At 45.7% G+C, this 13,420-nt stretch overlaps 1 protein-coding gene across 2 annotated transcripts in view; it reads left to right on the forward strand.

Annotated features, from left to right (window-relative positions):
- MSL2 (MSL complex subunit 2) overlaps window positions 1-11,438 on the forward strand; it is a 19,673-nt gene extending 8,235 nt beyond the window's left edge. For both annotated transcript variants that reach the window (XM_072344214.1, XM_072344215.1), the window contains one exon: window positions 7,398-11,438. In XM_072344214.1, the coding sequence (XP_072200315.1) occupies window positions 7,398-8,995 (1,598 nt within the window). In that variant the 3' untranslated portion in view covers window positions 8,996-11,438. The remainder of the gene's footprint in view (window positions 1-7,397) is intronic.
- Window positions 11,439-13,420: the final 1,982 nt, after the last annotated feature.

Genomic DNA, 13,420 nt, shown 5'->3' on the forward strand with positions numbered 1-13,420 from the left:
CAGCAGTGCGTGCTACTGGGATTGAAGTGTGAGCACGTGGTGGCTTCATAGCTGGTGCTGCAGGTGATGCATCGTCCAGCTGGAGGGGTGTGTGAGGTGGCATGTGCTCGAGTTTGGGATGGAGTAAGTGCTGTGTGCAGTAGGTGGAAGGTGTTTTGAGGATGTGAAATCTGTGTTTTAGACTCCGGACTAACGTGATTGTTATCAAACGGCATGCTAATACCACGTGCCATTTAAAAATAGCCCAGCAGGGTTTATGCAACACATTTTTGTGTTGTAAAAATACTGCTGATCTGAGATAGAAAGCTTTAAAGCGGCCCTCTCTGTTTTGAGTACACGTAGGTTTCTTCGAGTCATCAGAACGTCAGTTGTCTTTCCTTCATTAGCAGTTGGTTTTGAACATGAGTTCAAATGCTTGTAGGAGATTGTGGACTGATGGCCGGGCTTCTTCCTATGGGTGGAAAACTTCACCCTGCAGCCTCTGACAAACATTTAGAAAATATCTGGAAGGTTGTTGCTTCTTTAGGATGTAAAAGGACTGGAAGGGTTGCTTGGCTTGAGTGGAACGCTGCACACGTGGCCAGGAACCCAGAGGTAGTCTGGTAGTCTGCACTGTGGAATGCAGGGTAAGAGCAGAGCTCTTGTCTCTTGTCTACAGCATCCTGTAGTGGGATGGGAGACAACGTGTGGCTTCAAGGGGTGGCAAGGAACAAAGAAACAGTGTGATGATACTGACCAGCACCTCACCCAGCTGCTGTGGGATGTGATGAGATTGGGAGTTTGAGCTGGAGGTTTGAAGACTAAATGGTAAAGCAGAGTTGTGGAACCGATTGCCAAGCACGGGGAATGGCATGCGTTTCAGTAGAAATAAGTATTATATCTGCTCTTTTATTTGATGTCGCTGTACGGATGCTGTTCCCACCCTGACTTGTGTAAACATGTGCATCTCTCTCTCATCTTGTCCACGTTGGCGGCTCAGTGGTGGCTTTCCTTCTTCCTTCCTTGCCCCTTGCTGAGCTGATTCCCCATTGCTTCTGCAGGTCTGACTGTGCTTTTCCCCTGTGCTGGTCCCAGCTGGGATCTCCAGCCCCCAGCTCAGCAGTGCTGCTATGGACCCCAAATGGAACTTGTGACCTTTTAGGCTTAGCTTTGCCACTGTGACATTGTGACCAAACCTTTCAAACACTCCTGTTTCTTCAAACATTCATGATGGTCATTTCTACAAAAATCTAAGGGAAGAAGCTTCTAGAAACTAGCGGGATGCAGGTGAATTGTGATTCTAGAGCAACTGAGGTTTGAATTCCCTGATGGCGCTGAGACGGTCTGAGATGTGCAGCAGTTATGGGGTGTCCTTCACAGAAGATTGCTGTGTGATACTCAGATGAAAATTGGTAGAGAATTCAGTTCCCAGTCATGGAGATGGAAGGGGCGAGAAGGAACATATTCCCACTGCTAAAAGGCCTTACGTGCATGAGATTGGACTTTCTTTGCAGATGTGAGCTGCTAATGAGTGAGTTCAGCCTGTGTGTCAGAGATATAAAGTGAGAAAGCACGTTTGATTTTTGCAATGGAAACATTGAGTGCAATTCTCATCCTTTGTCCATCCTCCTGTTGAGGAAAGTGAAGGCTGACTCACGATCTGGGCTGTGGGATCACAGTTCCCTTTTGTGTTTGAGAGAAGCTTGGCGCATTTATCTGAGGTGTTTTTTCTTGATGTTTTCTTCTTTTCTCTATTTTAACTAATGAGAACTATTTTCCAGCTGTCACATGATGGCAGTTCTCTGAGTGCACCCATGTTTAGCCAGGAACCTGGTTGATTTCTCTTCCTCTTGAATGGCCTTACTTAAATTCGCTGTTTCCTGTTTAAAATCCTGCACGTGACTCTCGGGAGAACTTGCTTTTCCAAGGTTGGCTGCGTTGTACTGCGGGCGTTTTGACAACACGGGGCTGTACCTGTTGAATTTAAATTGCTGTCTAAACTAAAAATACTCCGGTCTTCAAACAAAATGGAAAACGTTGGTAGGAGGAGCTTCTGTGCTTTCCACCATGAGATCTGGGTGGTGCCAGGCTTCCAAAGAAGGCTGCAAGTTAAAGTATTGCCTTACGGTGTGACCTGGGCTGTGAGGTGATGGAGGAGCTCTGCTGCTCACCTGAGGATGTTGACCACACTGAGTGTGTTTAAAGACAAGTTAATAAGTTTAACAGGCACCTTTCTGGGGACATCTTACTTACCCAGATCTTTGAGTCCAAGCATGGATTTCTTTAGTTTGTTGTCTTACTGTGTTGTGATGTACAGATCAGTTTGAGTAACTGTGCAGTAAGGAGTTGCTCGATAATGTGTTGGAGTTGTGTGAGGCCAAAAATGTTTCTTCACATTTCTGTATAACTTGTGAAATAACGCAAGGCTCGTTGAGCGCTGGGTTTTCCAGATAGAATTTTCCAGCTTCAAGAAAGGAATTCACTTTGAAGCCCTTCCATGATATAATTTATCAGTCTCTGTCTCCTGAGCCCAGTGGTCACAGCACAGCGTGTGCTGCTGCTTGGACTCATAAACTGAGATCATAGGAGATCATAGATGTAGGGTCCTTACAGTTGGAAGGGACCTCTGAGGCCGTCTAGTCCAGCTCCCCAGCAGCAAACAGCTTGCAGAGCAGGAGTGGTAGTGCAGAGGGCTGTGGCTATGGGGCTTCTACTTGCTTGCCGTGCTGTGTAAAATGAGGGTGATTTCTGGTGAAATTCTTACTTGAACAAAATTGGACTTGATTTATTTCTTTGCTTCATCAAGTTAGGATAGAATGTTTCGATCAGTCCTATAAGATTGGGCCTTTAAAACGGCAATATGTAATGTGCCAATAGGCCTTTCCAAGGGCATAGAGGTGGTTTTATGTGCTGAGGATGCACGTCCCTTTCTAGGGCACTCTGCCTTTGTTCAAGGTAGGTAAGAATGAAAGGAGCGCATTTGCTGGATATGTGCACCTGATAATCACACTGTGTCCAGTTCTCCTCCTGTGGTCTGTTTGCAGATGCTTCCCTTCCTGCAGTGTGGAGTAGTGCTCATTAAGGAGCTCCATAGGAAGTGTTCCTTGGGGTTTAAATGACCTCCCTCCTGGTAGCAGCTTTCCAGGACAGCCACGATGTTCTGTAAATAATATATTAAAAGTCTTCTCTCTGTATATCCTGCTAATTAAGTGTAAATGCTCAGATTAAAGTAATGTTTGGTAAACCTTTCTGGTAGGAGGGAGGTGAAGAGCTGATGTTTAGGGAAATTTGAAGCCTCTTACTGGAGGCATGAGAAGAACAAAAGAGGGTGAGCAAAGATGAAGTTTAGTACTGTGAGTTCTTTCAAGTAGCAACAATGAAGGTCTGCCTTGAGTAATCATGGTGGGATCTTAGGAAGACAATAAAGTGGCAAGTGAAATTTGGCTGAGATAAATATTTGAATGATAAAAAGAGAGAAAAATGTTACTTCCTTCTCAGAGCACATCATTTGATATCTCAAAGAGTGTTTGTAAACATACCAGTGTATGGAAGTGATAGGCTGCTGATGGCTGCCAGCCAAAAGGGAGATCTTGGCCTTTAGTGTAAAACTGCACATATCTCAGTGCTGAGCATCCACCAGAAGATAGAAATCAGGATGGTGGTGAAGCTCATGATGGCTCTGCATAAAGCTGTATCAGCTTCTCAGTCTGGGAAGGAGGCAAGGTGGGGTTGTGACAGGTGGCTGTGAAAGCACGAGCAGTGTGGTTGGGGCAGGGATTGACTGCTGGCCTATTCCAACACAAGAAGCAGGGATTGGCTGGGGAAACTAGTAGATGTAGTGGTTCAAAACAGCTCAGCGCAGTAACTGACCAGGACCCTTCTTGTCAAAGCCTGCTGTGACAGGTAACATTTGAAACAGCTCAAGAGATGAGACCAACCTTTGGAGAGAATCCGGAGCTTTACTGGATACGTGGAAACTCCATCTCCAAGAATAACAGCTAAAGGCTGGGCAAGGACTGAGGGTGCGCTTGCCTTGTTGTTACTCCATGCCATAGGCATCTGCTTTTGGCCACCAGTGAGACGGGACACTGCACTACGTGGATCTTTGGTCTAACAGTGTGCGAGCTCTCAGGTTAGAGGATGGGTTAGATAACATCTCCAAAGTCTGAACGGCTTTATTTTCCTGGTCAACTTTATCATCTTAATCTGGGGAAATGTGGTAATGTGGGAGCCTGTGCAGTCCAACAGCTGGGAACATCCCGGAGCTGGGTTCTTGGTAAGAGTTGGTACCTGCAGGTTCTCGGTAAGAGCTCAGATATTGCCTTTCTTGGACAGCGTTGTTGGCTTAGCACCATTCCCCAAGTATTCAAACTAATTCAACTTACATGTCTGTGAATTTGCGTCTCATGATTTATTTTTGTTTTTTTAAATATTAGCAATACTAAATGTGAGGGGGCAACGAGCGCCACAGGACACACACAAGGAAAACTTTGACTGCAGAATGAACATGAGATATGAGCTCAAGCTGAAACTATTCCCACGGCTCAGGCATTCCTAACGTCTCCCCTGTGTAGGTTGCTGGCATTTATGGGGGGTAGAGCTCACTGTGTTCTTTCCTGCAGTGAGAGCATACAGAGTGTTTGGTTTTGTCTGTCCATCTGTCTTCTTCCCCACAGCTCCTGGAAGTTACCCCCTTCTTATTTTTTTTCAGAGATTTTAATTTCTTCTTTTAGCTTTTGCACCTGCAGTTTCAGCCAAATGTATTTTGGGATAAACGAACCGCACAGTTGCCAACGAGATTAAACAAAATAATCTAATTAAAAGTTAAATTGTGACTGCGCATTTTTTTATTCGGGCTGATCTCCGAAGTATTTTAGTACTTGGTGATCTGTAAAGCGTTGATCACTGTCACTCCTTCAGAAGCAAAACAGGCTGAGGCTGGATGGAGGCACAGCACTGCTGGCCTGCTGCTGGAAGCGCAGTGCATGCGTGTATTCTGACAGCAGCTGCTGAGGTCTCGGAGCATTATGTGAGCAAGTGTTTCTTGTGTTTGCTTCTTGCTCCAGTCAGAGCACAGCTTTGCTTTCCCTGCTGGAAGGGCTGAGATCCAGAAGGGCCCGGTGGCTGCTTGCAAACTCTTTCCTCTTACGGACACAGCTTTTAAAACTAGCTGATGCAATTTAAAGCTTTCTTTTGTTTTTCCCCAACGACTGTTATGGACGTTTGTCACAAAATCAAATGTTCCCTTATGACCACCATGGACATCTCTGCTCGTGTTGCTCTGTAAATAGTGCCATTTAAAGGGAATGTAACAGTTCTGCTGCAGGCTGCATTGTTTGACTCCAGGTTCCACCAGCTGGCTTTAAATCTTCCCTGCATGCCTTGTGGAGTGATTCGCTCTTGTCTTGGTAGGATCTGGAGACAGTCTTCCTCAAGTCAGCCTTTCTCAGTAGAGCAGCATGGATAAGTGACACAGCTCCTGCTCGGTTATACATTCATTTCCCAGTTGCTGAGGTTGTGCTTTGAACCTCTCTCTCTTATGAAGCTTCTTTTCATGGTTCCTTCTGTATCGCCTTTGAGTAGCTGTGTTAGGATGCTGCATGTTCCCACATAGGCACGGCTCCAGCTGCAGCATAGCGGCATGTCTCACATCCCATCAGAACCAAAGGATTCAGGCTTCAGGGGGAAAACAGGATGGTCCCTTCATCTGCTCATTCATGGCATCCAGGAGCTCTGCACAGTGTCAGTGCTAATGCAAGCTGCCTCTTACTTCAAGTGCACAAAAAGCTGAATTTCCACAAGTTGCTTCTGTAATGGAAGGCCGGGAGGGCTGGGAGAAGCCATGGAGCTGTTCCATCAAACATGGAGCGCAGGGACAAGTTCCATGATTGAAGCGCGGCTGCAGGCACTGGTTACATACGTCCTGTCTTTCGGAGCGGTTGGGCTCCCTGCTAATCCAGCACAGCATGGAGACGTCGGGGTTATTTTGGCTGAATTTGCAGCTCAGTGCGCTCAAGTCTGGGTTGGTTGCAGCGCTCCAAAGGGCTGCCATAGGAACCTACTGGGCAAGGTCTGTCTGGGCTACAACTTCCTTGAAAGCAGCCGATGAAAGAAGATATTTATGACTTGTGCTTTCGGCCTGTTTTACTTTGCGTGCTTTGCTTTCTGTTCCCAATTTTCCCAATTTTACTGGTTTGTTCCTCAGAGCTTGTTTCACTTTGGTGAATCTGGGTGGGAATCCGCTGGTTGTTGTCACTCATCCAGCACAGGCTCCTCGTGGGCAGACAGAACTGACCTAAGCTGAACATCTGCTGTTAAAGAAGGGGAAACCCGTTGCTGTAGATGACTGCAGGTACTGTGAAGTTTACTCAGGCGTTAAAATGCCTTTCTGGCCTGCAGCTGGCTAAAGCCAACCGAGTGATAGTGGATATAGTCAGTAGCTGGATTGTTTCCATGCGGAATTTAAACTAGCACTGTTCTTTTGGGCTTTCTCCTTCCATGTTACTCTCCTTGTTCTTGAGAAGCAAAGGCATTCTTCTGGACTTCTCATTTAAAGGCTGTGCTGTCAGGTGTGCTCAGTGCTTCCGCAGATGGCTTTTGTAAATGGTTTAATCCTTATCAGTGACACCTCAGAGATGCCTCTTGCAGTTCCCTCACATCTACACGGGACATGTGGGCTGGTTTTGAGGCTTTGAAGAACTGAAGCGTGGTGGTTGTGACAAGTACTGTTATTTTCAGTGCTGGCCCACTGATGGGTGTCTGTGAATCGGAACGTGGGGATCCACTGCTCCCCGGGATAAGTTAACGCTTCCCTGGTTGCATCTTCTGTTCTGGCACGAGAGTAATCTATTAAGGAACGATACAGGTTTCTTTGTTTTTGTTCAAATGCATTATTAGGTGGTTTATTTCGTACTTAATAAGAATTCGTAAGAGCCATTTAATTGCTTTTGTTGTTCACAAAGCCAAAATCTTTGTGCTTCACTGGTGACGCTGTCATAAAGCTATGCTCAGCCAAATGAAAAGCGAAACAGTCTCTGCTGAGCATTCCTTTCTTCTGGGCTCGCTATTGCATCATTCCTACATTCCTTTTAGGGTTTCCCCTTACATGGTTTCCATTTGTTTTCACCGATTTAATTAACATCTCTGCAGTAGCTTTTCATGGAGGTTTGCTGCTGCATTCTGGTAAACTCATGGGTATGTCTTTTGTAACTCACTGGAGGAAATTGCTGATGGGATGTAGGGACTGGATTTGTTTCAGCTATGAGCATTTCTAAAGGCTGCAGCAGCACAACCAGTTTTGCGTGGTGTTATGGTGTGACTTACTTCTATTTTCTGCATGTTACAAGACATCCCTCCTGTGCGACCTGGGAAGCCTGGATCGAGTTCATGGTAATATTTCTTTTTCTTTTTCTCTTTAGGAAATTTGCTACAAGATCCTATTGCTCCTACAAACTCCACGTGTCAGCATTATGTCTGCAAAACGTGTAAGGGCAAGAAGATGATGATGAAACCATCATGCAGCTGGTGCAAGGACTACGAACAGTTTGAGGAGAATAAGCAGCTGAGCATTTTAGTGAATTGCTATAAGAAACTCTGCGAGTACATAACACAAACTCCACTGGCGCGAGATATTATCCAAGCCGTTGACTGCTCTGCAGACCTTTTGGCTTTGCTCAAAGATGGATCACCACTCCACGAAGAGACGGAAAAATCTCCCGACACAGCCCTGGCTTTGTGTTTGACACATTCCCCTGTACCTTCAACCTCGGAACTCACAAGTGATCCTCCAGCTAACCTGACGTCGAAACCCGAGAGCACGCAGAATGTTGATATTAGAGGTTCTGTTATCAATGGGTTGCCCAATTGTAATGGGCTTTCAGTAGATAAACTTGGAGTGAATATTCCTTCTCCTGAACACGCAAACACGATTGATGTATGTAGTACCGGAGAGTATATGAAAAATGAAGATAGCTCCAGCAGCCTACAGCCTGTGTGTGACCCGGTTTCCACCAGTGACTTGTGTACGACGGGCATCGACATCTGCAGTTTTAGTGAAGATATAAAACCAGGCGGATCGCTTCTCCTCAGCGTTGAGGAAGTTCTCCGGAGCTTAGAAACCGTTTCAAATACTGAAGTCTGTGGTTCTAATTTGCAGCCCAGCTTGGAGGCAAACGTGACTAATGGCCCTTTCCTACAGCTTTCTCCCCCGCCTCTTAGCCATAACATTTTCGTGTCCACAGATGCTTCTCCTCATGGGATCTCGTGTACAGCAGCAACACCCAAGGTAGTCAAGTTAAACAGAAAGCGATCTCGATCAGAAAGCGACAGTGAAAAGGTGCAACCTCTACCCATCTCCAGCATCATCTGTGGCCCAACTCTGGGAGCATCGGCTCCTGTAACAGTGAAACAGGAAAATAAAATGTCTTTGCAGCCTGTTGCAACTGTACCTAACGGAGGCACTACTCCCAAAATAAGCAAAACTGTGCTCCTGTCCAACAAAAGCGTGAAAAAGAATTTAGAACATGCCCCTAAGAAATCTCACCCCAAAGCCAAACCAGGAGTGCTGAAAACAAAGGACAAAACAAAGGAGAAAGTCCCTAGCAGTAACGTTATGCCGGGAAGCCCAACAAAAACTGTATATAAAAAGCCACAAGAAAAGAAAGGGTGCAAATGTGGTCGTGCCACCCAAAATCCAAGTGTTCTTACATGCCGTGGCCAACGCTGCCCTTGCTACTCTAACCGCAAAGCCTGCCTTGACTGCATATGCCGTGGCTGCCAAAACTCCTACATGGCTAATGGGGAGAAGAAGCTGGAGGCATTTGCAGTGCCAGAAAAGGCCTTGGAGCAGACTAGGCTTACTTTGGGCATTAATGTGACAAGCATTGCGGTGCGCAATGCCAGCACAAGCACCAGTGTAATCAATGTGACAGGGTCACCAGTAACTACGTTTTTAGCTGCCAGTACACACGATGACAAAAGTTTGGATGAAGCTATAGACGTGAGATATGACTGTTGAATCGTTTTCTTTTCCCTGCCGTCAGTAGGGGAACTGCTACAGTTTAAAGGCAGCTATGGTTCTGTTTAACTTGCTGGAGCTCCTGCGTTTAGATCACTTGTATCAAGTGTTTTTCATTGCTATGTTATGTGTATTAGTGTCTGGGAAATAGTTGCAGATAATGGAGGAGTTACCCTAAAACTGTTTTTAGTTCTTACGGCACCTCATAGTTTGAGATGAATTGCTGATGTAAATGATTTTATCACAAGATCTTTGGCAAGGAGTATATTAGCCTCATTGTACTTGCTCATGCTTTGTGCTCAGTCAAAGCTTCTGCTTAAACGTAGAGAAGTGCTGTCTAGTTAGCCCGTGTAAACTGTGCTAGATTATGGTGCAGAAAAGTAATTATCAATTGGTTACAATCACTATTGCCAGAAAAATCACCTATTATTTCTGGAGGAAACACGGCATTAAGCTGAGGAGTACGGTCTGAAAAGGGTAGGTAATTTCTGATTGCTAGAATTGATTACGGACAGTCACAAATTAAGATCAGTAAGATATGGAGAAAGCCAACAGCCCGCAAAGCAGTTCAGCCTCCCCGTGAGGGTCAGGGAGTTCCTCAGGCATTAGAATGCTGGCTGCAATATGCCATCCCTGGTAATAACATCCTTCTGGTTTTCTTCCTGCCAGTTCCAGTGGTCACACTGCTGATCTGTTAATGCCCTCCGTGCCAGCTCCATTTGTTTGACATGTGCCTATCTTGACTGAGGTAGAAAAACTGCTCCTACGCAAAGAAGGTTCAGGTTTGAGTAGCACTACGTCCTTAGCAGCCCTCTCCTTTATTTCTTTCATTGCCAGTTCCTGGTGGTTTTGATTTTAGCGCTGCTGCATCTAGAACTGCTGGGTGCTTCTGTTTGATTGAAGCTGAAGCACCTGGGAAAGCCCCGTTTGAGGGCAGTTCTTTGCTGACGGGATCCCTCGGCTGGGGCAGAAATGGATTTCTATCAAAGGTCAAAGATTGTGGATGTTTGTCAGACACTAAAAGCTGTATAATTCACCCAGAATCCATCACGTTTTTCTGTGATACATCAAAGGTCGGAGGTTTTGTGGCTTGGGCTGAAAAGACCCCAAATGGCAAAATAACACCAAGGTGTCAGAGAGCTCATTTCAGAAAGCGTTAAAAATGGAAACGCCTTTGTAGGAATTCAGCTTTATTATTAAACAAAACCCAAAGCGGATGTAATCCCTAAATAAAAGTACAGCCAGAAGCATTTGGTCTTGCAGTTAAGATTCCACTGGCAACCTAAAAAACGGAGTTGCTTTGTGAAAGCAGAAATTTCTCCTCTTGGAATGACAGAGCACAGATTAAGCACAGGCTGACTGGAACACACAACATTACCTTCTAATTTAAAAGGCAGTTCCTGTTTCAGCAGCATGTTAAATAGTATGTGAATTTTTCGGGTTAACCGCTTCCATCTTCCTTCAATTCATCCAATGGAGTCTGCAGTGCTTGCTGACCTAACGTTAGGTATATTTTGATTTGGCACAAAGCATGTACAATGATGGTTACTCACCTAAGAAATAAGCAAAAACCTTTGGACACGAATGGCACCTCCTTTCGTTTTGTAGTGTACCATGGTGTCATTTTCTGTGGATGTGGTCAGATCTTTCTGTTGGTTTTGGTTTGTTTCTCCCCCCGTCTTTTTCTGTGGGGTGGGCAGGGTGGGGGGTTAAAGCCATAGGAAGAAAAATGTGATGTATGTGTCCAGTCTGTACTTTTTTGTTTTTGTTTTGCAAGAAGAGTTGAAAAATATTTTTGATAATGAGTAAATGGTGGAAAATGCTTCTTAGTATTCTTGTCTTTATTTGCCAACCCAGGTACCTAAGGTCTGTGTTTTCTAGCCCTCATGAGGTTTAACGATGTCCTATTAAAATGTATTTAGTTAAACTTGTATGTGATTTTTGTGTTGACCCAAGAGGATCCTGCAGTTTGGTTTGGTGGTTTGATCGTGACCTACTGATGTAAATCTGTTTCCCAGTCCACTACATGTAAGAAACGTTGCCAGACCGGAGTCTGATCTAAGAGGAGCAAAACACGCAGCACGGGCTGTTTCTAAATGGTTTTGCAGAGCTGTTCAGTTTTGCTGGGATTGTTGGCGGTACGTTGATTAGGACTTGTATTAAATGACACGCGTAGTAACTATTGCTCCAGAAATGCAGGATTACGTGGAGTCTTCAGTACCTCCCCGCTGCATTAAATATGGTACCAAAATCGGGTGGTTGAGGTCAAGTGTGTTTTGGAACTGTTGACAGGAGAGCCCTGATCGTTAATTGGTCGTTAATGTAACAGTGCAAATGGTAGATTCAGGTTGTTTCTTAAAAACGTTTCTTTTTATGCTGCCACGTTTTTGAACTGTGTATTAAAATTCAAATTGATTTAATAAATGTTAGTTTTCTAATTCTATTTTGCAACTGCTGAGAGCATCGGTGTGGCATATTTCAAACTTACTCTCTGAACGCTGCTTAGTTCGCTGACAACCAGTTCTGTAACTGTTTAAATCAGGGTTTGTTTGGTTGCATCTTTTTAACCTCCTGGCTCGTTGTTCTTGAATGAGCTGAGCACTGGAAAGGGTCGTAGTGTTCCTGATCATACTCGCAGTGGTTCCAGTTTGAAAAGCATTAGTTTCCATTTTAGAAGGCATGTCAGCATTATACTCATGTGGGAGCTTCCAATGATGCTTGTAGTCGAAGGAGTTAAGTGAAAACTCAGACCAATGTGACCCACAGCAGGGCTTGCTTCCTGTTGGCCATCGGTGGAGAAGCACTGGAGGATCAATGGCAGAGAGCCCTTGCAATGATGGTTTCAGCTGTAGCCCAGCCTGGGTTGGCTGTGCTGGGCTGGCAGGACTCCCCTGGGTGCCGTCAGCCTGGCCTTCCTCCTGTAGCGCTGTGAGCAGGGGAGCTCTGTGTGCTGGCACAGAGGAGCCCGCTCGGGGATTTCATTTAGGAAGTGTGTGACACTTGAGCTTCCTTCCCAGTCCACCTCGGGAAAGTGAAACTCACAAACCTTAATAAAATCCTGCCATCTGCAGAGCTGGATCAGGAAGAAGAAAGCCTAGTTTTTGCTATGGTGTTCTTCCGGCATGAAAACTGCTGCAGAGATGGGAAGAACAGCTTCTGCAAGAGGAACTTGGGATTGTGTTTTGATGTGCACCAGTACAAAAAGTGTCTGGTGATTACAGCCAGCTCAGCCTGAACGTGTGGAAGATGCTTCCTCAAGAAAGAGAAAACAATTTAAAGGGGAAATGCTCTTACTGCATCTTATGTGTGTGTCGGTGGTTGGATCAAACGCTGGAGGGGGCGGGGGGAGCAGGGAAGCAAACCTGGAAATGACCAGTTGGTTTGTGCTGCTCCTGCAGGCAGTCCGTGTGTGCAGGTGATGTTCTCGCTCTCCGCCATTTCTAACCCCCATGTACAGTGCCTGAGAACAGCGAGGCTGCAACGTGCTCTTCTGCTTCTGTTGACTCCCTGTGGATGTTCCGTACGTGCATTTGAGTGTGGTTTCATTACCACAGACTGGAGGCAGGCAGCATCTTCTGCAGCTGCTTCAGTTTGTGTCACTGGGGTTTTCAGACAGATGAAACAAGGCAGCCAGCTCCCCCCTCCCCAGAACCAGCCCAATATTGCATAGTCAGAAGGAAGCCTGTAGAGTTGCGACACAGCAGCCGTCTGAACTAAAACCTGAAAGCCCTGCTTTCAAAGCAGGTCCTGCGAGAGCAGCAGCAGCTTGTGTTGTTTGGTGAGACCGGTGGACTTTAAAGGATCATACAGACGTGGCACACAAACCTTGCAAAGAATGCTGGTGCATCTCGTTACTGTATGGGAGCACAAGCCCCAGATATTTGTTATGTATTAAATCCTTATACAAATTAGAATAAAAAGGTGGGATCGCTAGCAATGCCTTCCTGAGAAGTGAAACAACAGAAGAGCAGCTTTGGATACATTAGAATAAGCCCAGGTGTGTGTGGGGCCATGATGACACTCCGTCTCACAAATGAAGAAAGAAGATAACGCAGCAGTTTTACTTCAGCATTTGCATGTGATGAAAGCAGGATGTTTTTCTTTCTCCCCTCTGTGCCACTTGCAGAGGATGCAGGAGAATTCTGTTCTAAGAAGAGATTAAAATGAGGGACATAGGAATTTGGCAAGTAGTACATGGGAAGAGCTCCACATTGAGGAGGAAGACGTGAGGAAGGTGAGTGCTGGGACTGCTGCTTCTCCCGGCTGTGTTAGCAGAGCTGCACCTCCTGGCTCTGTGGGGCTGCTGACAGGCACCTGCATGGCGAGAGCTCAGCGGCAACAAGGCCGACAGATTTGGGACGGCACCTGGAGCTGGAGTGCACAGTAACAGCCTGTGCCAGCACTGTGAGACAGCTTGTACCTCCT

This window comes from Excalfactoria chinensis, chromosome 9, assembly GCF_039878825.1.
Source record: "Excalfactoria chinensis isolate bCotChi1 chromosome 9, bCotChi1.hap2, whole genome shotgun sequence".
NCBI lineage: Eukaryota > Metazoa > Chordata > Aves > Galliformes > Phasianidae > Excalfactoria > Excalfactoria chinensis.